Source organism: Vidua chalybeata, chromosome 3, assembly GCF_026979565.1.
Source record: "Vidua chalybeata isolate OUT-0048 chromosome 3, bVidCha1 merged haplotype, whole genome shotgun sequence".
Classification (NCBI taxonomy): domain Eukaryota; kingdom Metazoa; phylum Chordata; class Aves; order Passeriformes; family Viduidae; genus Vidua; species Vidua chalybeata.
In genome coordinates this window covers 107322247-107346256 of record NC_071532.1, presented here as the reverse complement: position 1 = coordinate 107346256, position 24010 = coordinate 107322247, and the positions used below count along the sequence as shown (strand labels likewise).

General features: G+C 36.9%; 1 protein-coding gene across 2 annotated transcripts in view; it reads left to right on the top strand.

Moving 5' to 3' along the window:
* CD2AP (CD2 associated protein) overlaps positions 1-22690 on the top strand; it is a 76381-nt gene extending 53691 nt beyond the window's left edge. For both annotated transcript variants that reach the window (XM_053938982.1, XM_053938981.1), the window contains exons 9-18: positions 1519-1623; positions 3940-3976; positions 4340-4402; positions 7703-7862; positions 9686-9828; positions 15893-16008; positions 16814-16900; positions 17528-17697; positions 18423-18486; positions 19661-22690. In XM_053938982.1, coding sequence (XP_053794957.1) covers positions 1519-1623; positions 3940-3976; positions 4340-4402; positions 7703-7862; positions 9686-9828; positions 15893-16008; positions 16814-16900; positions 17528-17697; positions 18423-18486; positions 19661-19702 — 987 coding nt within the window. In that variant the 3' untranslated portion in view covers positions 19703-22690. The remainder of the gene's footprint in view (positions 1-1518; positions 1624-3939; positions 3977-4339; positions 4403-7702; positions 7863-9685; positions 9829-15892; positions 16009-16813; positions 16901-17527; positions 17698-18422; positions 18487-19660) is intronic.
* Positions 22691-24010: the final 1320 nt, after the last annotated feature.

Below are 24010 nucleotides of genomic sequence, written 5' to 3'. Positions count from 1 at the left end.
CATGTGTATGGCTTTGGTCAGTTTTGTACAAGGAGGTCGTGTATGAATTGAGAAGCAGGAGGGTCTGTTGGAGTAGATATTCCTGTAGACTGATTTCTCTCATGTGAGAGTCAGCTCTTTGCTTCTGCACTTGATGGAGATGTATCTTTGATGACTTCAAAGATTGTTCCAGAGTAGGAGGTTATCTTGGGGTCCTTAAAGGCCAGCGGGATCAGTGTAAACTCAGTACCAAATGCCTTTTCAGTGAGGAAATGGGAAAAGCTTTGCAAACAGCCCCTTTACCTTCAGAAACAGTTCTTTTTCCCTGGAGATTCAGAATAACCTGACAGAAATTAGTGATACTTTCTGCCTGTAAGAGAAACATGATTATTTAGTTGAATGTTGTGTTGATCTCTGAAAGCAGCTTTTTGATAGATCATTTTGATGCAGAGATGGCTCTAAACAGAAAGTAAACCTACCCATAATTAATTTCCCTGCACTATTCTGTAGTCTTTTATTAGTTTATATGCTTGGCTATATTAAGAAATAGTAACTTTCTTAAAAACTGGAAAGTTTCATCTTCAACTCTCACTCCGTTGCAGAAGAAGACTTAACACATTTTTCTTTATTAAGATTTTAATTTTATAGAATTAAGTAACTGATTTAATGAGCATCATTGATCATAAGTACAGTGGAAAAGTAGTTATGGAAGGCCCTTTTGTAAACACAGCAAACCTTGCCCCATCTCCACTCAATCTTTTGCTTCTCTGTCTTTTTAAATCAATTTATCCCAAGCACACACTGGTCCAAAGTGGAGCTCAGAAGAGTTGTCCAGACTGAGTGGCATCCCTGCCCATGACAGGAGGTTTGAACTGGGTGATCTTTCAGGTCCCTTCCAACCCAAACCGTTGTAGGTTTCTGTGATTTTTTTTGGATCTGAGACACAGAGGAAAGCTGTTATTTATGCTGGTAAAGTATAACATCATACTTTCTGTTATGGACAAAGGACTTGATCCAGTAACATCATGTAATGGAGTTCTCTGCCACTGAATTAATTATCCAATATTGTATTTTCTGTTCTCATAGTACGGTTATTTTTTCTCTCAGGGGGTATACTCTTCTGCTTCTTCACCCTTTTCAGACCAGTAGAGCTGATCCATCACATCAGAATCACTTTTATTTAGTAGAATTGTGCGTCATGCCAATAACATTGAAGTATTTACTGAATAACTTGCTGGTCAAGGAAGCTGAGAAAATCAAATGTTGTGTTAGGTCTTAACTGGATTTATGTACTTTCCTTCCCTTTGCAGATCTTATCCTTACGCCCTTATCTTATATGATGTAATATAATTTCATCCTGCATTTTAGAAAGCAAACAAAAACTGACCAAACCTGATCTGATCTGTAGCTGCTTCCCCTTGTTAAGTTAGAAAATTTCAGACAAACAATTGTGAACAAAAGAGAAAAAGCAGTTGTGTAACTGTTTCTGTTCTGGGGAATAAATACATACTGGTTGAAGTGACCTGTTATTTATTTTAGGACACTGGAGAGCCAGGCTGGTGGAGAGGAGAGCTCAATGGTAAAGAAGGAGTCTTCCCAGATAACTTTGCTGTTCAAATACAAGAGTCTGATAAAGACTTCCCTGTAAGTTCTTACAGTTTAGTATCACAAAAAAACTATTGATAAAAACACAGAGAATAAAATAGGTCACAGCACAAAATGTTGCTTAAAATATTACAATTGTGGCACTTTAAACTTTATCTTGACCTAGTTGTATAAAAGAACAAAGATGAAAAAGTTAATTTTTGTGTTTAACTTGTCGATAAATATTAAAACGAGGCATATCTTTTGAGAGTAATTAATGAGGATGATCAGGTCATTTAGAAAAGGGTGTAGTTCTGATAGCATGGTGTTGCATGTTACTGATTACTGAATTAAACCCTTACTGTTTAGGAAGGAGATAAGCTGTTGGTTTTTTCCATCTCAAGTCCTTAAGTAACTGTAATTACAAAATGCCGAGTGACCCCTCTGGATCTGACTGGGATTTTTCTGTGTCAAAACTTGCACTAGGCTGTAGTATATGAAGGATATTTTTGAGTGGGATTTAGAAATATTTTTTCACCATCTCACGTGCTAACTTGTGGAAATTAATGTTTTCATGTGGTACTCAATGATTTTATAATTTTGATCCTTGTACAATTTTTTTTTTTGTTGAGATTAATATGATGTTTTGGTTCTGTCATGTTTGTGTAGCAAAGATGGTTTTGTTAATTCCCAAATGTACATCAACTCCAGGTGGAATGGATTCAGCTCCAGATCAGGAGTTATTAATTTATCATTTGTCCTGAGTTGCCTCACTTACACAGAAATCTACCTACCCCCAGTCAGAATATTCTTTACAGATGGATTCTCAGCTGTGCAAGGGCAGCATAAATGCCATAAAATACAAGAAGAGGGGGTAGGTAGGGTTGCTGTTTCACAATACAGAGTTGTTACCTATGGGGGGAGGTGGGTGGAAACATTATTTTAATCTAAACAGCATTTCCCTGCTTTGATCCTTTATTCTGCTTTGTGTGCAGTGTCTGAGCACAGGGATTCACCTTGCACTGAGCAGCTTTCAGGTTCAAGGCATTGGATGGCTGGTGATCATAATCAGCTATTTGATACTGACTTTATAAAAACACAGAGCAGAACTGTATAATGCCAAGTTGATGCTGAACTCTGTTTAATTGTTTTTGGTATAGGCAGCAATGCTGCACAGCTGGATAATGTAGTTACTTCTTTGGGAAGAAAGAAAATAGAATCTTGTTACTTAGGTACACTCGCTTTTGTGTCCTCTGAAACCAGAGAAAGAAATTGAATATGGGTTCTCCTGCTTGCTTAATTACATTTCACATGTTAGAATAAAATCTTGTTGCATTAAAAAGAGCTTATTCAATAGCTATAGGGGCACAGAAGTGAAATCCATCCATAGCAACTGTTTTAAAAATACCCACTGCAGGGTGTTTTTGGAGGGGTTGTGTTAGACAGAGCCTGTATGGTTTCAGCAGTACCTATGTGAAGAACAAGTGGTTTTGTATGCTTTTGTATAATTTTATCAGGGAATCTTGTCCTTAGTACAACCAGAAAGGTCCCTCTTCTAAAGCAATTTAATGAATTACATTCCAAGGATGAGTGGTTGAGATCTCACCTGAGAGGTGCCAGTCTCCTTTCAGCAAGAGAGAGATTCAATTTCAGGTGTATCAAAAAGTGATAAATGACTGTTTCAAAATAGTAATTTCAATGTACAAATGGTTGCATTGTGATATTTTGTACATTTTTCATGGCTGGCCTAGTTTGTCCATCTTTCCCACTTAAATATAATGGTAAGGAAGCTCAGATCCATGTTTTTCATGTAACTGCAGTCTTTGAGACAAATGCTGCCAGCATCTATTAATTTCTTCTTACACTTGTAATTTAAAAGTCAAGTAATTGAAGCCATTCCTCTGATACTTAATATAGAAATCTGTTTCTAGTGAAAGTGAACATTTTTGGTTCAAAAATTACCTGGTTACTCTTTCAGACTGGCATTGTACTAAGATTGAGGTTTACATATTGAAATCAAAATGAGTGTGATCAGAGCAATTCTTTGGACTACAAAAGATGAAATGACTGAATTTTAGGGTTTTTTAAAATTTGTTTATGCACATTGCTGAAGCACTGATTTCATTTGAACAGACCTGAATTTTGTTCCTAAATTTTTGTAACTGGTTGTCTGGGAGATATCAGAGGAGTTGTTCCAGGTCTTTTTGTTTCCTGTCTGAATTGATTGCCTCCTTTGTGAAATACTTTGAAATCAGCTGGTAAACAAGCTCCACGTTACAGTATGCAAAACAAAACACAAATGAGGCTGTCTTGGATACAGAGAATATCTGCTTGCTTGCTTGTTTGACTTTGGTTTTTTTACTCTTCATTTTGCAGAAGCCAAAGAAACCTCCACCTCCAGTTAAAAGTCCAGGTATGTAGTACATGTCTGGTGGTCTGAGAAAACACTAAATTGCCGAAGCAGTGCATGACTTCAAAAGAAAATTTAGAAGTATATTTTTATTTCCTAGTAATGCAGCCATAGTCACACTTTGAGGTTACTTTTCATACTTTATATATTTTTCTGCTGCGGTATATTTTTAAAGTTCTGATGGAGCCTACTTTGGAAACATTTTAACAGTGGCTCACCATTTTCTGGGCTCAAGTGGCTGTTTATAAATGGTATTACACTCCTTGCAAAAGAGAAGACACAACTTGGTGTGAGTCTTATTTTTAGTTAGCGACCAAGATAATTAAAGCTCTTTGAAAAATGTCTATGGTTTGCATTTGCATTCAGCTGCAAGACCTGAATTGCCAGCTGGAGAGAAGAAATTCCTTTCTTTGAGGCCTGAAGAAAAAGGTAAGGAGTTTTCTTCATGGTGACTTGGCTGCTCTGGCAATAGGCTCTCTGTTGAGGAGCCAGCATACAAACTCCCTTCATACCATCTACTGAAGTTGTCATGTCTGTGATGTTACAGAAATGTCTTTGGAGTGGTTAGAGCAACTGCTAAACTCTGTTAAAATGTTTATTTCTTGTTACTGCATGATATTATGTAGATTGGTTTTCCATTGCACAGTAACATAGTTACTATTAAATTAATGAATGTTTAGTTCTGTAACAGTGGCTGCAGTTTTGAGCAGCAGTAGTAAGTTACTAGAAAGGCAAAGGTTAACTGCTGCAAAAATCAGTCTGGTCAAAAGTATTTTTGAAAGAGCTACACAGAACAGGTACTAGACTCCTTAGATAGATGCTACAGTCTCAGAAATAGAGGTTTCCTATCTTGTTAATTCTTGCTATATTCCATATTTTCAACTTCCACTGAATTTGGAGACATTTACTGCTTTATTCTTAAAATTAAAAGAACACCTTTTTCTAGAGGCAAAGCTACTATTGTCACCCAAACAGATTCTAATAGGCTTCTTTCCATGTTTGAAAAACTTGCCAAGTGAAAATGTTTGATTGCGTTTAAAAGTGAGAAGCTTAAACAAATGTGTTGGTTGGGCCTTGCAGAAGAAATCCTGATGTTCTTGCAGCTTAACCAAATTAGAAAACCACTCTGTCCTGTGAATGGAGAACTGTGGCTGACCAGCATTTCTACCAGTGAGGCTGCTGATCGGTTTCTTGGCTTCCTTGGACAGTTTTTATTAGCCCCATTTTAACAAGGCACCTGCTCAGGTATTGAATATGAAAAACACTTGTTCAAGTCAGTTCTGTTTGTTCTGTATGTGAGCAAACAAGTAATTTTTATTTGTTGGAGCAGTATCTTCAGGTGTGAATTGAGATCAGCTGTATGATTCCAGAAATGTTCATCACCTGGCTCCTTCTAAATACTTCTAAACTGAAGCAAGTTTAATTTTAAACTGGTTCTGTTTGGACTACAGTGTTACTCTTTGCATAGTTGAGCTCAACTGTTCATGGAGAGATATAGGAAAAAATACTGAATGACACCATCCAAAACACATAGGAATGTGAAATCTTCTACAAAATTATGTAAGGTAGAGAAGTCTTCTTTGCTGAGCTACAGGAAATGAAAGAGGAAAAAATTGTTATGGATTCGGTTGCAGACCAGGTCATAAGAATTACTTTTTTAGAGAGCACTAATGTTTTACTGGATGATATGCCCATTTGTCAGTGCAGTTGTACTTGTGGAAAAATAGCCCTGTTAATACTAGTAATTGAACCCATTAAGTATGAAATTGTTCTGTAACTAGTTTTCAGAAAAAAAAAATTGAGCAGCTCTAATGAGAAGCTATCAAACAATGTCATTTTTTTGCCTATTGGGAGACTAAACTGTCTTTAATTGCAATCAAAAATTGATCAAAAACTAGAGTTTCTGAGTATTTCTGTATTTATAGTGAAGGACACTTAATGGTGTCATGTAGAAATTTTTTTCTAGTGTAAATGTCTTCAGATTTGTATCTTTTATTTCCATTACTGAACTACTCATTTTTAGCCAACGCTCTTTTTCATTGAGGAGCAAAATCCAAAAAAGACATGTCATTTTGTCCAGCTGAAATGCCCAGTTTCTGTGCTCATGGTGAACCTTGACCTTTGGTATTAACTTATTCCACTTAGCTATAGACATTTTTTATATTCAGATTTTGAGTGGGAGTATTAGAAGGGAGAACTGACAGATGAGAGTTCAGGAACAGGGATTGATGACAGCATTTTTTCCTGCCCTGTTTATGATCTCTCTTATTTTTAAAAGCAAAAGGGGTAATTCTCAACTTGTGCTCAGCATAACTTCAGTAAAGCCGATTGATCTGCAGTTAGTACTGGCTGGTGTTGGGTGTTCAAACCTGGCAGTGCTGTGCATTGGGTGGGGAGGCAGGAGTGGCCGGTGCCGCTGATGTGCTGCTTTACCAGGGCAGGCAGCCCCACCGTGTGGCAAATCCTTCCGCTGCTTCAGCATCCTGTGTTCTTAGCTCTGTGCTGAGAGGGGCTGCTAGGAGATGCCAGCCAGTTTGGTTTTGCTCATTTCTCCTCCTGATGTTCAAGTGTCCCAAAGCAGGAAGACAATTCTGCCCCTGAGGAATGCTTTTGACGGAAGTGTCTCTAGGATCTGTTTGCTTCCCAAAACTCCTGTGAAAGAACATTGGCTTCTTCCTGTTTTTGGGGCTGGAGGGGTGCTCAGTGGCTGCAGCACTTGTCCAGAGGAAATCAGTCCTAGACCTGGCAGTTCAGGCACTTTGCTGGCTTGGAACTGAAGCAAATACCCAGCCCTGCTCCCAGATCCATAGCATATATAAATGTTTTACACCAGATCAATACTTGGTTAAAAGCAAATTACAGAAGGGGAGGATGGGGTGAATCAAAGCTGAAGGTCACTCGCTCCATCCCAGTTTACTGAATTACTGCCCTATAAGGTCAGTAACTGTAAAGAACTGTAAGTCCTTGCCGTAAACTAACAATTATTTTTTAGAATATTCAGTACTTTGTGTATACTGAACTGTGGCATGGTTTTACAGGAAAAGTAAAGGTTTGCTCTGGCTATCCAGCAGGGTAGAGTTAGGACACATGGGTTGAAACCTATTCAGCTATTGCTTGTAAAGCAGCTTGAATTTTTCAGCATCCTGTATGTTGTATGTCAGCTCCTCTGAACAAGATTCAGTTAGGTCATGCAGTTGTTGAACAAATAAATACAACTTTTTTTTTATTATTATCCATACATAATTTCTGTCTCTTTGTAGGAAGGTAGACTTTAGATAAAATAAATTCAGCTATTCAGATAAAAATTCATTTCTCTCCTCCCCTTCTTCCATAGATAACTTATGCTGCTTGTGTGTGTAAGAAGTCTAGTTAGAACAACATAAAAACCCCTACCTCTTTAAAAGAAAATCAAATGAATTTGTAGAAAAGACAAAGCAGTACAAAGATTTTTGGTTCTTAGCTGTCATTTGCAGTGTAATAATGTGAATCCATAATTTATTACTACTGTTTCATGTCAGTAGGAAGATTTATCTTACTCTAAGATAAATCTTTTTGAGCTCAGGTAAGTAGTTTGTGTGTTTTGCTAAGGTGTCATTTAAGACACTTGCATATGTATTTTTCATTTTGATCTTCAGAGAAGGCATTTCTGAGAGCAGCTGCTTCTTATTGATAAGCAGTATAAGAATTCTAGACAACGTGGCGTTTTTAAAATGTGACTTCCTTTTTCAGATGAAAAAGGAGCTTTGGATCAGAAGCCTTTGAAGCCACAAGCTCCTCAAGTACCACCCAAGAAGCCTATTCCTCCAAGCAAGACCAACAGCCTACTGAGAGCAGGGCTCCTGCACCCGAAACGTCCGGAGAAACCTGGTTTGCCATCATCTGCATCCAAGTCAGTATGACTGAAACTGCAGGCACCAAGTGTATTCAATTTGATTTGTTGTTTGATCTTCCCTCATGGATGAGTTGGGAAGAAATGTGTGCATTAGGGGTGAAAAGGATGTAAGGATAAGTTTTGCTTTATACCTACCGCTGTCTTAGTTCTCCAGGTCTTTATCAATGTGAACTTAGGCCTTTGAAATCCTCTGATACTGAATCCATCGTAGAGTCAGCATTAGAGCATAACTGACCATGGGGGAGATGAAATTGCTCATCTGATGGCTGCTGTAGCTACGGTAACAGGGTGGAGTAAAAGAATGTGGGTATGGCCCTTGAGAATTATTATTGTGTTGAAAAAACCCTGAAAATTTGAGCTGCCTCAGTGTCAAAGGCCTGAGCACTTTGTATAGGGTAAAACATAGGTGAGGTACAGGTACCTGTGCTAAAGGCACTCACTGTGGCTCATGTCTGCTCCTGGGGAAGGAAGCATTTACTACAGAACCACATTCAGATTCTCTACTCCTGAGCCTTCTCACTTGAGATAAATAGTGGATAAATAGATACAAGTACTTCTTCTAGATCCACTTATTTTTTTTTTTTTCTTCATGAGTTTGAAACTTCCACTAAAACTAATTTTGCATCCATACAGTCTCCCACACATGGAATTTTCCTTTCTATCTCCATCGCAGCAGTTGCTAGGCCCTTCCCCAGAAGTGTAAACCAGCACCTGATTGGTAACTGTCCCTTTGGGATGTTCAGTTGGCTTGAAAGAGCCATGAGGAAGTGAGGTAGTGACACACTTAGCCTTGTGCAAATAAAGCAGATAGCTGCTACATCAAAGAGCTTGTACCTTAAATAACTTTTCAGTATAGAATTGTGTTATGCTCACTTGGTATTTTGGAGGCTTTCTCAAGTAAAGATTACATTTTTAAAACCACATGTAATACTCTTTTCCAGCTTAGAAAATAATTATTGCTCTAAAGGGATGTACATGTGCAGTTATAGAAATAGAGGTCTTTAGTATGCTGTGGGCCTTTAATAATTGAAACCTTTAAATCTTAGAGATATTTAAATGTCTGAAAGTTTTTAACATTGTTTTAGGAAGATCAGGCTGCTGTCTCTTTTTCTACTGCAATAAAATTTACAGGCTTTGGGAGGTGAATTATTGAAAGGAGCACAGTTTACATATGGCATGTACAGGCCAAACAGGTGATCAGGCCTGGTCAGCATGGGTTTGTGATGGCAAGAATTGTAAAGGAAAATGTTTCCTATTCTTTTTTATTTATTTTGGTGGGATTGCACTACTTTGGATTTTTTCATTGTTGTTCTTGGGTGCTTTTTTGTCTGTGAATGATGTGAGCAGATATGGTAAGAATGCATGGCAGAACAAAAGCTACAAGGTAGTTTTTTCCATATCCAGCAAGAAATAACTTGTTCTTGTCAGCCCTTTTTCCTGTACAGGAAGATTTCTTTAATTCCAAGGAGTCAGTTTCTGAATTATTTCAAGAGATATTAGTGAAAATGTTATTAATCTCAGCTGTTATTTAAAGTGTAATATTTTGGACTGAAACGACAAAATATGTCCTAGAGTAAAAGTTCTGGATTATTTTCACATGGGTTTTGTGCACATCTGACACCTCTGCAAGAGATGGAGCAGAATAATTTGTTTTCATAGGAGTAGAATTTATCTCCAGAAGCCTTGATTTTAAAACAAGGCTTTAGAAAGTGATAAAATCTACTGTAATTTTTCAGTTTGCTTCTAATTCTTGGTATGTTTTTCTTTTAAACTATTTCATCTCTTGACTAGGCAGGTTTTGTCTTTTTTTTCTTACACAGAAGTAATGGAGAAATTGTTACTCTTCGACCAAAATCTGAAGTTGAGCCAGTAGCAAAACCAAAGTTAGACTCTGAACCGTTGCCACTCAGACCAAAATCAGTAGAGGTAGATTCACTTGTGGTAAAGAGCTCTAAAGAATCAGGTAAGAAAAGAAATGTTCTTTTGGACCTTTCTGTTTGAATTGCTGTGTTTAACAGGGTTGGAATAATCTTTTTGAGTGATTTACTCGAAATGCCACTGAGTGCATTTATGCCTGTGTATTTTTTTAGAAGTGCTGTAGGCAGCTGAAGGTAAGAGTCAGGAGGGGATGAGCAGATGTCAGCAGGGTATTTGCAGGTAGCTGCTGAGCTCTGGGTTGTGACAGTGGGTGGGAAGAGAGACAGAGATAATGGTTTGTTCTTCTAATTTGAAAGCTTGTTTTTTTTTTGCTGCCACTTTCATCTTGAGTTTTTATGAAGTTGTTTTCTTAATGGCTGGTTCAGTTTGTTCTGCTCTTGCAATTCAGATAACTTTGCTTTTCTAAGTTAGCTTTTCTAGCTAACTTCAGAATTCTTCGTAATGCCATTATCTTTGGCCTCCTGTGGTTTAGTTCAGAGCTATTCTAGATTTTGACTTTATCATACCTTAAACTGGGGCCTTAAAAAGCATGGAGCATTGTACATTTGAATACATGCTTATGGCTTTGCTTAAAGCCCTTTGAGCCAAACCTGGCAACTCCTTAATTCTTAATATATCCAGTAAAACCCTTGATAGTGGTTAAAGCACCCACACTGAATGATCAGAACCTCTGAACTACTGTATTGATACCATTAGCCCTTGACTGACAGTGCAACTGATACCAGACCTCTGTGTGTCACTTAGGCAGTGATCAGCTGCTGTGAGCATACTTTTCTAAACTCTAAATTATTTATATTTTATGATTAACCACTTCACAAAAAGCTGTAGTGAATTATACCTGCAGTGTTCATCTTGCATATCTCAAATGTAACTCTTTGTCTCAGAAAAGATTTTAGTAATAATAAATTTTAAAATAGTATAAATATATTTATTTTTAAGGCAAATTATGATATTCTAGTTGTAGAATAGTTGGTCCAAATTATAATAAATTCATCTGGAAGATAAAAATAATGCATTAAAAGAACTGAAGCAGTTTAGGATTAAAAAAGAATACTCCTGACTTTTTTTCATTGAGCATGTTAAAATATGTTTGTGTACATGCTTTACATGAGGAAAGGTTAATTGATGTATGTCTCTAATACAGAAGTTATACTACTCAGATAAGACAGTGGAAAAAAATTCTTTAATGTGAGGGTGGTGAGGCCCTGGCACAGGTTGCCCAGAGAAGCTGTGGCTGCCCCATCCCTGGAAGTGTCCAAGGCCAGTTTGGATGGGGCTTGGAGCAACGAGGTGTAGTCAAAGGTGGAGATCTTGAAGTTTCCTTCCAACCCAAGCCATTCTATGATTATCAGCTTTCTAACTAATATAATAAATTCTGTTATTGTCTCTAGGGTTGTATTAAATGTGTTACTGTACAGCGTACAGTAATTTAAACTCAGTCATTTAAACTCAGGAAAAACTCCCTATGAAAACAGCTGGAACATTTTTTTTTTCCTTTACATTCAGATACCTTGACGTCTTTAATAACAAGGGTGGCAACCTAGTACCTGTGCTGTTAGGTGTTCATGTATATACTACAACTCAGAATATTCTGTGATAGAAAAAGAATAATTTTACACAGATTAAGAAAAAAATATATTAATTTTTTTTGCTAATGTAAGTTTTTACAGGCTTCTGGAAAAATGGAAGATTTTAATACCTAAATGGGGCAGGGCACAGGGGTGCACAAGGGCCTCATGGACGATATCTGTTCAGTTGTGTTTTGGTGCACAGCAAGCAAAGGAGGCTCAGGCAGTTCATGTGGGGCTGCAGCACTGAGAAGGATCAAGGAGCTGCAGCTGAAGGAAAGTTTCAGAAGTCCTCTGTTTTGTCAAACTAACATTCCTTAAAACAATCTGCATAAGTCAGTCCTCCTACTCTTGTGAAAAAGGACTGATCCAAACTCCTGCCAGTAAAATGTAATGAATCTCATGCTCTAATTCTGTACATACTGTGCTGCTAAAGACATAATACCCCGTGCAGCCAAGGCTATATAAAACTATAAAAATAAGATGTTGGGTCCTTATATAACTTTTAAGACTATTGAACCTTACAGTAACTAGAATAGGTGTTAATAAAAGATAAGGGAAAATGGGTGGCTGGGGCTGGCAACTGCTTTACCAGAGTCTTTATTTTTTATTTCTTCCCCCTTCTTCAGATTATGATCCTGAGCTAGATGAATTTTTAGGATTTTTTTTTTTTTTAATATGGGTCCTGTTTTTTTGCAACTTAGTTTGACCATGAAGTGAGATTTAGATTGAGCTACTTTCAGTTTAGCATAAGAAGCTGTAAATATTCTGTTATGAAAAAACCAACCCACCCCATATCAAAATTATGTCACCAGCCATCAGATAAGGACAAATAATCAGAACCATTTAGAAACATTGATCACATTAAAATAACTCCTCTTGAAGTTTTAATTGAAAAATTGCATAAATGTTTCTCTGTTTGGTTAGAATCAAGTACTGTAAAAGACTAAAGCTGTAATACTGGCATGCTGAACATGTAAAGCAATTCTGTTTCTTCTACAAATGTTTCTTTTTCCTGCTTTGTAAAATAATTTTTTGTTCAGAATCTTTTTCTAGACATTCCTCTCCTGACTTTTCTTTCCAGATTTTGTTTCCTATCCTGTTTGCCATGTTTCCCTTCTTACGTGTCAGGAAATTACCCTACCCTTCTCCATTTTGGTAAGATAACAATCTCTAAGGCAATCCAAATGCTTTATTCCATACACATCCTCTTCTTAACATTGTGAGCGTGGTTTTCAGTTGCAATTATTGGTACTAAAATTTGGGGGTTTCTATTAAAAATGCACTTTTTTTGTTTGTTTGAATGCCTGTTTTCCTTAGCTGTTAAAGAAGTTACTTTAAGTAGGCTTTTCCTTTAGGTGGGGACTAAAAGTAAGAAAAAAATTTACAGTTCAGCTATTGATAAGCCAAACTTAGTGTTTGTTTGTAGTGAAATGTGTTCAGTACCTTTAGCACGTCTGGTGTATGTTGGTTGAATGGCTTTATCATTCTGTACACACAAAGAACACAATCATGAAGCTTTTGGGCACTTAAATATTTTATAGCTTATAGCTGTCCCCTGAATTTTTGGCGGAGATCTCAGCAAGATGAGTAATATGAGAAAGGGCAGCATCTTTTTACTCCACAGATTAATGTGAGTTCTTATCTTCTAAAAGACTGGATGCATTTCACTTGTATCATGGGTATTTAAACCCCAACCACATGAGATGGTGGAACCATAATTTCTTCAGCCACCCTTCAGCTTTGCTTCTTTTTGTGAAGACTTTTTAAGACAAGCTGCTATGAATACACTTGAAACATACACAAATCTTAACAAAGCCTCTCATTAATTGTGCCTGTCAAAGCTCCTAACAGCTCTGTGGTGGATCCATGGTAAGCTTGTAGAGGAGAGATTTCTAATAATCCATGCTATGTAACTATAGGCTTAGCTCATCTTCTTAGAAAGGTACTCTTGCTCAGTCATAAAGTCCTTTTTTTGACCCAGATTATCTCCAGATGTGTGGTATTGCTTTTTTGGCACTATGATGGGATTTCCTTTAACAATTGCTGACAGGCTGTCTGTGACAATCTTATTTGATAAATCATTTTATTGATTGAAATGGGTGTAGACTGTGAACTTTTAATGGATTTCATCAGTATCTCTATTGGTTTAATGGTTTACTGGTTAAATTTTCTCTAAAATTTCTAAAAAAGCTGTTTAAAGAGAAAAACAATCAAATAAACCCCCTAAGCCCGCAGTAAAACCAATCAACCTACCACCACCACAAAACTAAACCCCAATCTCCACCAATCTGTGTTTTAATTTCTTCCCTATACCAAAGCAATAAATTGGAAAAGTAAAAATAAAAATTCAAGTACAGTCAGAATTCCCTCTGATTGGAATCTGCTGGCAAAATCTTAATGTTGAACAGTTCTCTCAGGTGTAACAAATTCCTTTAGAAGCTCACTGTCTATATTTAAATAGTGCACAGTTCAGGACTGTTGCAGTCTTTAAGCCTTGTCAAATATTGTGATTTTTTTTCAAACTTTATATTTTTTTTAATATATTTTTAATATTCTTAACATGCCTGATGTTTACTGTTTGTGGAGACAGGACTGGCATTACAATCATAATAGCAACTAAATTTATAATTCTTACTTAAATTTCTTGCAAAATGATTTGTCATTTCTGTGGAATGACAAAAGAAGGATCATTTAAAGTCAGAAATTAGTGAGATGAGAGAAAAAGGCCATAATAGTTTTTCTTGTTACCTTTTTAATGATATCTAGCTAACATAAATCCTAATTTGCCCTTTGGCAACCTGGTCTAGTGGAAGGTGTCCCTACCCATGGCAGGGGCTCACATAGGATGATCTTAGGTCCCTTCCAGCCCAAACCCCACTGTGACTCTGACAGCTTTGTACTCTGGGATTACTGAGAATTGAGTAAAGACCATGCAGATGACCCTGTGGTCACTGTTGCTTGCAGTGTATTAAATAGAAAATTTTATTGACATAGAATAGAAATCCCTTCTCATTTATTTCTCCCTCATCCTCTTTTCCGTCAGCTGCTTGCCATTCATCACTCTTCTGTTTCTTCTTTCTTTTTTTTTTCTCCCCTGCTTGTTTAATTACAGGTGTGATTGCATGTTTACAAAAGACTGTATTGACATTCTCTTAAATAGAAGTAAAAAGCAAAACTGATTGGTTACAGTGCTATAAAGGAATGGGTGATGAAGTAGGTCTGGTCAGGGCTGTCCAAAGGAACTGAATGTTCTAAGGCCTTCAAGGATATTAATGCAGAGAACACATTAAAACAATTAAAACATTCAGTGGGTAAAACGTAGTACCTACAGGTATAAATTAGCTTTGACAATATGTGAGTAAAATGGATGATTTTAAGACATCCAGACACTGAAGGGGTATGAATAGTCTGGCTCAGTGTACCCAAGGCTTTTTTCTTATCTGACCTTTAATGGGAATGCAGGAAAAGAGATCATAGGTTCTATTTGCTAAATCATAATGTCAAGTGAGAATCAGAGATCATAAAAAATATCAAACCCAAATCTTGAATGTTGTTTAGGGTTCCTGTAGTAAATACTGTGTGGCATTTTAGTTACAGACTATAGAATAAGTGATGAATTTGGATGGTAAATTATATATAACAACTGTAATCTTACGTCAATGCTTAAATAAAAACCACTACTCAATCTCACTAAACCTGTTGCCAGGTAAGTATTTTATTTTTGTGGAGAAAAGGCCAAGTCCTGTTGTTACTTAGGTGAAATACTTACGTTACTAAGACTAGTTGTGGTCAGTTCTTCCTATTACCAACTTTTTTCCTGAAGTTGCCTGTTCCCAGAGGATGTAAAGCATTTCTGCTGATCTGAGAGAGAGAGTTTACCTAGAGGTGTGAGCATAGAGAGACTAATGAGCAAAGAGATCTGTGTGATTGAATAAAGTATGAGAGTGGAGTTTTGAAATGTTTTATTAAAATCTTTATGAAGTGTATTATCTTTAGGTACTGAACATAAAAAAACTACCCTGCACAGACATAGGTGCAGTTATTGTCTTGTTAGCTTTCACCAATGTGTGGAGTATACCAGTATGTAATTTTCTGTTTTGCTTTTTTTGTCTTAGTCACTAAACTTGCATTTTCATGCTTTTCATGCAAGTTCAGTTACAAGAAAATAACACTCTCAAGTAGTTGAATATGGCAGCTCTTAGAAAAAGTAATAAACATATTTTCTGCAGATGCTGCCACGTTGCTAGAGCATTTCTTCTGTTCACACAAATTAACTTGAATTTAAGTCCTAGTTGAATTAACTCTTATTTTTTTTTCAAGGGGGAAAATACAGTTTCCCATATATGTCAAAGTCATGAAATTGTTTCAGATACCTCATGTTCTGTATGCTAATAATCCTCAAAACACTAAGAATTCTGATAATTCTTTTCTTGTGTCTCAAGTTAAAAAAAAGTGATAAAAAGAACTCAGCAAAACTTTCTGATCTTGATGGTGGTCTCTGTTTTCATCTTTTTGTAGATCTGTTAAGCTTTGATGATGTAATAGCTACCTCAGATAATCTGTCACACCCGACTGCGAACCGGCCCAAGATGCCTGGTAGGAGGCTGCCTTCCCGTTTCAATAGCAGTAGTCCTGTGAGTATTTTGGGGGTGTTCTCCTAGTAGGGAACTAAAAACTGGCTTCCCAGGAAACAGGACTACACTGGGGAACAGTCTTTTGAGCCATTTATCTGAAGAGCAAAATGCCGCAGGGGTTCAGCCTGTAGGTTTTATGTGCAGGGAGATCTATTCCCAGCAGGGAATTGAATGTACTGCAACTGTGTTGCAGCTGAAGGAGTGTTTCTGTTCCATGGGGTTGCTGCAGGAAATGTTCCACTCTTCTGGCCTCATTGATGGTGAAATAGATCTGAAACAGATCTGAAAGTGTCTTCAGTGACTTTGACAATTGGCCACTATAAATTTGTAATTTCATGCTGCTGTAATGTGGGGCTTGTGAGCTTAGTGCTGATGTGAGGTTGGCAGACAGTGAGAAGCAGGGAGTGCAGAGTCCTTGAAATCAGTTTTTGTCACTGGATGTTGCATAGTTAGCCATGCCAGTTACCATCTACAGTTACTGCCCATTCTACATTTACTGCTCATTTGTGTTTTATGGAAGCACCTACAGGCTCCCAAAAGCATCACAGACTTAAGTATTGCAAATATGCTCAAAAATCCTGCCCAAGATTCTTGTGTTGGATTTAAGTTCAGGTAAATGTAGGGAAGGAAATTCTGACTGTCAGGGACAGAAAGGTCTGCTAGTGTAGCAAATTAGGTTTTGTTACTTGGTTTTCCCCTTTACTATTGCATTTTTAGAAACACGTGAAAGTTTTGTTTATTTACTTTTAAGTTTTGTTGTTTCTAATTCTGAAAACCTTTTCATTTCTTATGAATGGTTTACCAGGCAAGTCAAAATATGGGTCCAGAAAAAATTCTGAAGGTGCAGAAAGAAGAAGAAAGTGCCAAACCAAAGCCAGTTGAAACAAAGAAGGTATGCTACTACCAAGGAGCCAGAGGAGTACCAGGCAGCTTGGTGTTCTGTTCATCTTGTTTGCATTTCCAGTACAGGTTCATGCAACCATCTGAATGCCAGTGCTTGTAGTTAAGTACAAGTGAGCTGAGGCATTTAGTATGAAGTTTGTAGTAAGAAGAAATTTAGTATTGAAGTTCATTTATACTTACAAAGTGCATTCTGATGAGGACTGCTGTATCAGGTGGTATTTCCCAAATAAGTTCCTTATCTGTTCAGCCTTCAGTCTCCTGACAGACAGAATAACTGAGCAGATCAGCAGAGTGCACAAAAGTTTGTTTATAATGATCCAGTTGCTCCAGTGGAATCCATTAAATCACTTTTTTTTTTTAAGTGAAGAGGACTGAAGTGTAAGTACTTTTAGTGACTACAGGAACCTCAGGTAAATCCTTATTTAAGAGCTATATAAAGTAACTCTCTCATATACTCCAGTAATCCATTCAAACTGGACTTTTTTTTTTTACCTTTTAGGTAGAAAATTAAGGGAACTTATGCACATTTAGCTACTATCCTGGTACAACTTGTATGCTGTAAGCATTCAGTTCATAAAGATTTCACTGCTTACCTTTCTGCCAATTTATTTTTTAGCCATCTGCATTCAACCCACTGATTCCACCTTCATCTCAGAGACCAAGTTCTGTCATACTCGACTTTTTACCTGGAGACCTCCAAAATGATGAAAAAATTTCTGTGGAAGAGCTCAGGACTCAGATTAATGATTTAATGGGTTTAGTAGATGCCCTGAAGAAAGAGCATGGGTAAATATTTCCTTTGTCAATCTGCAAAGGGTTATATAGACATCTTATAAATGTCTTCAATGCCAGACTTTAAAATAAGAAAGCTATTTGATGCTAATAACATATTAATACATAAATTCAGGTATTTTCTATTGAAATTAGTCCTACTAAATGTCCTAAATATGTACAAATTTGATGTCAGAGTATTTTTGGAATTTGTACACATTTTTCTCTAATACTTTTCACTCCTGCATCCATTACCTCTTTTTGACAGTATTTCTTAAACAGTTTGTGCTTTCATTGTAAGGAAAAGTAGTTAATTTTCTGTGGTAATGACATAAGTACATGGTGCAGGCCTTGTGTAACACTGTACACAAGAACTTGCAGTATTGACATGACTTACATTCTAAGTAATTTATTCTCTGTGTAGATGTAGCCATGTTATTTTAGGTTATTTTAGCTTGAATTCAACTTTAAGTATTAAATAACAGCACAAACATGTAAGTAGCCTCCTTAAAACTGGGATTAAAAATTAGGGATAGGTGAATAGCAGTAGGTAAGAAGTGTTGAGTGATGGTGGAAACTTGTGGTCCAACTGATGTGAGTAATAATTCACTGGTGGACATGTGCCTTGTTTTGTGAATCCCACTAGTAAAATTTAAACAAGGTGTGTGCATCCTGTCCTCAGTAATGTGAACTTTCTTTTTCCTATTTCTGACTTCTGTTTCTATCTTAACTACTTTTAGGAGAGAACTGGAAAAACTAAAGAAGGATTTGGAAGAAGAGAAACTGTTGCGAAGCAATCTGGAGGTAATGTTATCACTTTGGGAGGGCATGGGGAGTTCAGGGGCATGTAGGCTTTGTTCTGGGATTTGATGTTACAGGAAAGTCTTTAACAAACCTGTTCAGTCTCTTTGTGTTGCTGTTTTATTTTGTGATTGAATGAATGCCTTAGAAAGCACTTGGATGTATAGAGAAGATCCAAGATCAGCTTTCTTTTTCTGGAATATTATTTGTAAAAGTCAGTGTGGGGGTTAGAGTGGGAGTTCAGTTTAGTGCTGTTGGATTCTGCTCTTTTCTAGAAATATGTCCAGCTGGACAAATTCCAGGAGAGGCAGTTAATACTTTGCATTTATAAGATTGAAAGATGTATTTGATTTAGGTAATCAAAAGAAAAGCAGAAGTAAACTTCCCTAATTTTTGATGAATTGTTTAAATATTAAGTGTGGATGATTTGCCAAAAGAACAGAATGAGTCTGAAAAATTTCCTTATGAATGAATGCCACTCCTCAATTTACTGATGAAGAACACTACCTGCAGTCCAATATGATGCCATTAAGTAGTTAATAGGATGAGCTTATTGTAGGAAATTATTTCAGTCTGGTACAAAAGGGCATTTTATTTGTGAAATAGTATATCTTGCTGGTTATAAAGCTACTTGAAACTCATGAGTGAAACTTCTGGTGAGTCTCTTTTTAATGTGACTCTAAAGCAATCAATGAAGATGCCTTAAATATGCAGTGGAGATGAAGAGGATATAACTGCAGGTGTCCTCTTCTAAGTCCATTTCAAGAAATAGAAATTAATCCAGGCAATGTTTTGCATGAAAGGCTGTTATAGGAAGTTACTCTCAGGTGATGGTGCAGGATTACTCGGGGACCTGTCAGGTGATTCCATAACCCAGCTTTGACTTCTTTTTTTCAGAGAGAGTTTATCCAGAAAAACTGATTTTTAAAACAGGGTTTTTTTAATATTTTAAAAATATTATACCAGAACTGTAGTAAAATTTTAAATTATTTTAAATTCCTGTCCATTTAGCAATATAGTGGTACAAAATCAACTTTAAATACTGAACTGTCAAATGCTTCTATGGTGAAATACATAAGTGTCTTTGAAATGTAAAGGGTATAACTTTGGTGAAAGCTCTGAATATTTTATAGCGACTTTAATACTGACTTTCTTTTCAAAATGTTTGTTTTTTCAGCTTGAAATAGAAAAATTGAAGAAAGCAGTGATGTCTACATGAGACAGCTATGGACTCAATGTTTTTAACTCGCCAGGAATTCAAAACTGAACACAAGGAGAACTGACTCTTATTTCATTATAATGGATGCTCTGGTGTTCTACAGTCTTAAAGAAAAAAATATAGTAAAAAAAAAGGAATATAGTCTTATATTCAGAGAGATAAGAAAACAAAAAAGAATAATGGTGTAATTTTTTTGCCAATATAAAAGAGGCCTTATTTCTTACTGTGCTGGAATTGCAGACCTTATTTTTTTGGTTTGCTTGAAAATACTACTGAATCTGTATAGAATGGAGAAGGAATTCTTAATAGATTTTTATTGAATACCTGTAGCTTAATTTTTAAAGAGATCTATACTATAAATAGGGTGATCTGTCTTTGCAACTAATCTGTAAAATAGTCTGCTGGAAGGGATGGAATGACTGTATTGTAATTGTAGTCACTACTTTTCTCCTACATGCAAAAGGGAATATATAATATTTGTATAATTTTGGCAGTCTTACCCAGGGTTATGCTGTTGTGCCTGTCTGCAGTGAGAGTACTCAATTTATGAACAGCATAGCATTAATCATGAGATAGGAATTTGTTAGTGCAATGAAGTAGGTGAAACTCCTATGCATTGTAGAAAGATTGAATGATCTAATTCCAGTGGTTCAGCAGAACGGTTTGTCACTTGCACTATTGGATTAAAAAGGGATTTAAGACTTAATCGTGAAATCATGACAAAATTAACTGTTAAACCACGAAATGCAAGGAATACAGAAACAAAGCAAGACTTCAGTCTTAACCTGTTGTGCCTAAAATATTACAGTGTAGAGCATGAAAGAGTAAACCTTAAGTCACAGCATCTGTACTTCTGTGTTTCTGAAGTCATCAGTCTTTCTAGTGGTTCAAGTATGCATCTTGATTTGTTTTTACAATAGTCAAGTTTTGTTTATGATATCTCCAAATAAATCCCTTTGGAACTTTGATAATCTCAAAAGCTCTCAATATTTATATATTTATGCCATAAACTTTCTCAGTATATTGTGTACCTCTAAGCTTAGTAACATCTTTGTATTTTAATACGTGATTGGAACAATTGCTTTGACATCATTGTGCTGGTGTCCAAGATGGTGTCTTTACTTTATGGAAAAGAAGTTAAGATCTTGTGGGTTACTATTGTCTTTAACCCCTGGGCTCAAAACTTGCACCAGAATAATTCACAAATAATATGCAAAGTCATGGGAGACAATGGTATTTATTGCTGTGTTTGTCTGATTAAAGAATTAAAAAACATACAACTTTAGAAAGCCAGTCAAATTCATTATCTCTGTTAATCAGCTCATCTCCTTTAGGTCTGCTATAACTTAAAAGACAAAAGCATGCCACATAGTTTGGCAACTTCACCAATAAAAGAAAGTAATTAAGCTTCTCTTCATGGGAGTAGTCATAAATACAGTAATTATTCAGTATGTCACTTTTTCAAGTGACATGGAAGTGTTACTTCTTGAGAGTAATCCCACACCATGGGATTCTTCCACAGTTTGTGGAAGAAGTTTGTGGAATGTCAAAAAGTTGTTAAAAAGTTAATTGGGGAATGTTTGTCCATTACTGATTCAAATAGTTAATGAAATCTGATCAATACACTATGCAGTTATGGAATAATATCTGCTAGTCAAATTGCTAGTAGGCTGATTCACTCAATGCTTTTAACCTTGAATTGCCCAAGTGCATCACAAATGAATTGAGGAATCATGTGCTGCTCATCAGACACTAAAGTCTTGCCTGGAATTCATGCCTGTAAAGCAGGTGATGAAAAACAAGAATTGAGCCTAATGGAGGACCCAGTTTTGTTATACAAGCTCTTCACTGTGATTGGAGCACGAAACAAATCTTGGAAGGGGTTGCTCTGCAGAAAGAGCCCTGTGCCCTGTGTGTGAGCTTGCAGAGGATGAACAGAACAAGACAATCAGTTAAAGCCACAAATGAGAGGTGTTTGTTATTTAATGGCCTTTGTTTGCTATAGCAATAAATGACCCAAGTGCAATGACTTGATTTAATAAACCCTCTTTTAAAAGTCGCTGCTATGAGTATTTGTAGCCATAAGGAAGTTGTCCTGATGTGTGTCTGTCTTGTCTTCAGCTAGTGTTACATACTGGAGTGGAGGGGGAGAGCGTAATGGTTTTGGAAACATTCCACAGTACAAGTTCCTGAGAGCAGTGTGCTTCACTGACTTGTCTACTGGTGCTGTAAAATGATGCATGCTATCCAAACTCAGCAAATAAAATGAGTATAAAAACCTCTTCAGGTATCTGCTCAGTTCTGTTCAGGATTGTCTTGAATGCCCTTAAATTCTTTCCAAGGAGGAGTGTGGGGGGTGGAAGCAAAGTTTTTATAATAGTCCCCTTTAAAGTTTTTAAAGATTTCCATTTACTCACTGGGATGCTCTGGCTCCTTATTATCAGGGTGGCTTAGGATCCAAACTATTGGAAAGCTCAATTTTCCTTTGCAAATGTAACTGGGAGTTTTTAACTTCTCAGGATTTTATTTATTGCCTATTTTTTTTCTTCTTGTCCCATATTGAACTGACCTTACAGTGCATCTTCAGAGGCTTTATTTAAGATCCCTCTTGCCACTCAGTAACATGGATAAATGCATGTTTGAATCCCTTCTTAAGTATATAGTGAACTGAAAACTGAGGGTATGGCATGTTTAATAGGGATATCGAAGAGGGAATAGGCACATAAAGAGCAGAACAGCATTTTTAAACTGCCAGGCTTTCATTCAGTCTTAAGATTCTCTAAAAATCTTTGGTAGTACACAAGGTATAGTTTAAAAAAAGCAAAATTACAGGTGTACTTACTTGATTTTTTTTCCACAAAAATGAATTTTTTTCATTAATATTAATGAAAGTGAATTTCTGATGGAAACGCGATTATTGCAAGATTTGAATTGTATAGCAAAGTATCTGTTCAACTTTTAAATAAATACTTTGTATTCATTAAGATAGCACAAGTGTGTTGTACCTCTTTCCAAAGGAAATGGTAAACCCGGGTTCACACAGCTGACTTTTGGCTGCTCTAAAAGTTACCCAAGATGTTTCTGATCTCTGAGAAAGCAGGTGATGAGCACAGCTGGTTGCAGATCTTGAGTAATTGGATTTTGCAAGAGACAAACCACTCCTTGTAGGTGCCTGAGGAATGCAAACAACCCCAACCAGCTTGTAAAGCATGAGACTGATGCTGCTGGGGTCAGGGTTTGGAGTGCCCTCTTTGTTGGGAGTCATGGTTTCAGTCTCTTTCCAAGCCCCCTGTGAGCCCAGATTGGCACAGCTTCCTTCTGGGACAAGCGTGTGGGTATCTGAGGGCTGCGGGGTGCTGGACTTTGTGTCCTTCAGAGAACTCTTGATGTTGAGGAGGTGTTGATAATCAAGGGCCATTCAGTTTTGCCATCACAATAAAGGTTCAGGAAGTGTGTAGAAGCACAGCTCCAGGTGACATGGGCAAGAAGCCTTCTGAAACACGTCTGTACCTTGGTTTTTAGCTTTCTTACTTTAAAGTATTTTTTAATTGATCTCTGTCTGGTATTGTATCAAGTACAAGTAGTTTGACCTTCCCAGGTGCGTTGTGTTGGCTGTACTTGATTGTGCCTGGCTAAATTCCTACTTGATCCAGATGTGAGGCTGGCTGTATCAAATCAGAACAATAAATAATACCTATCTTTAGGTTAAAACTGGAGACATGCCTGTGACTGAGGAATGGGTGGAGTTGTGACAGCAGACAAAAATGAGAGGAAACCCCATAAACTCCTGACTAAAACACTGCAGGAATGTAGAAAAATATTAGTGACCAGAGCTCTTCCAAGTCAGTCCTGTGTGAAGGAGTGTTAGGAATTGCTCTTTTGTAGTGATAAACTACTTGCTGTAAATTTCTGGCTATTGCAAATCTGGCTCTTGGAGGCGAGGGGATATTTAGTGAGCCAGCAGTGACCATGGCACAAAGTTCAGCAGATAACTCTCACCCTTTATGATGGGATAGCCTTGAAGAAAAGGTTATTATTTGCCCACTGGGTTTTTTAGCTGCACGAGGTGCTGTCAGTAGTGTGCTCTTGCATTTATGGAGGATAATGCATTAACTTGTCCAGATTTTGATCATTAATGTTTTGAAGTCTTTAAGAGATTGTTGTTCAGAGAAGTTGTGGATGCCCCATCCCTGGAAATGTTCAACAGGTTGGAGGGGGGTTAAAACAATCTGGGACAGTAGAAGATGTCCCTGTCCATGGCAGGAGGTTGGAAGTGGATGGTCTTAAAGGTCTCTTCCAATCCAAACG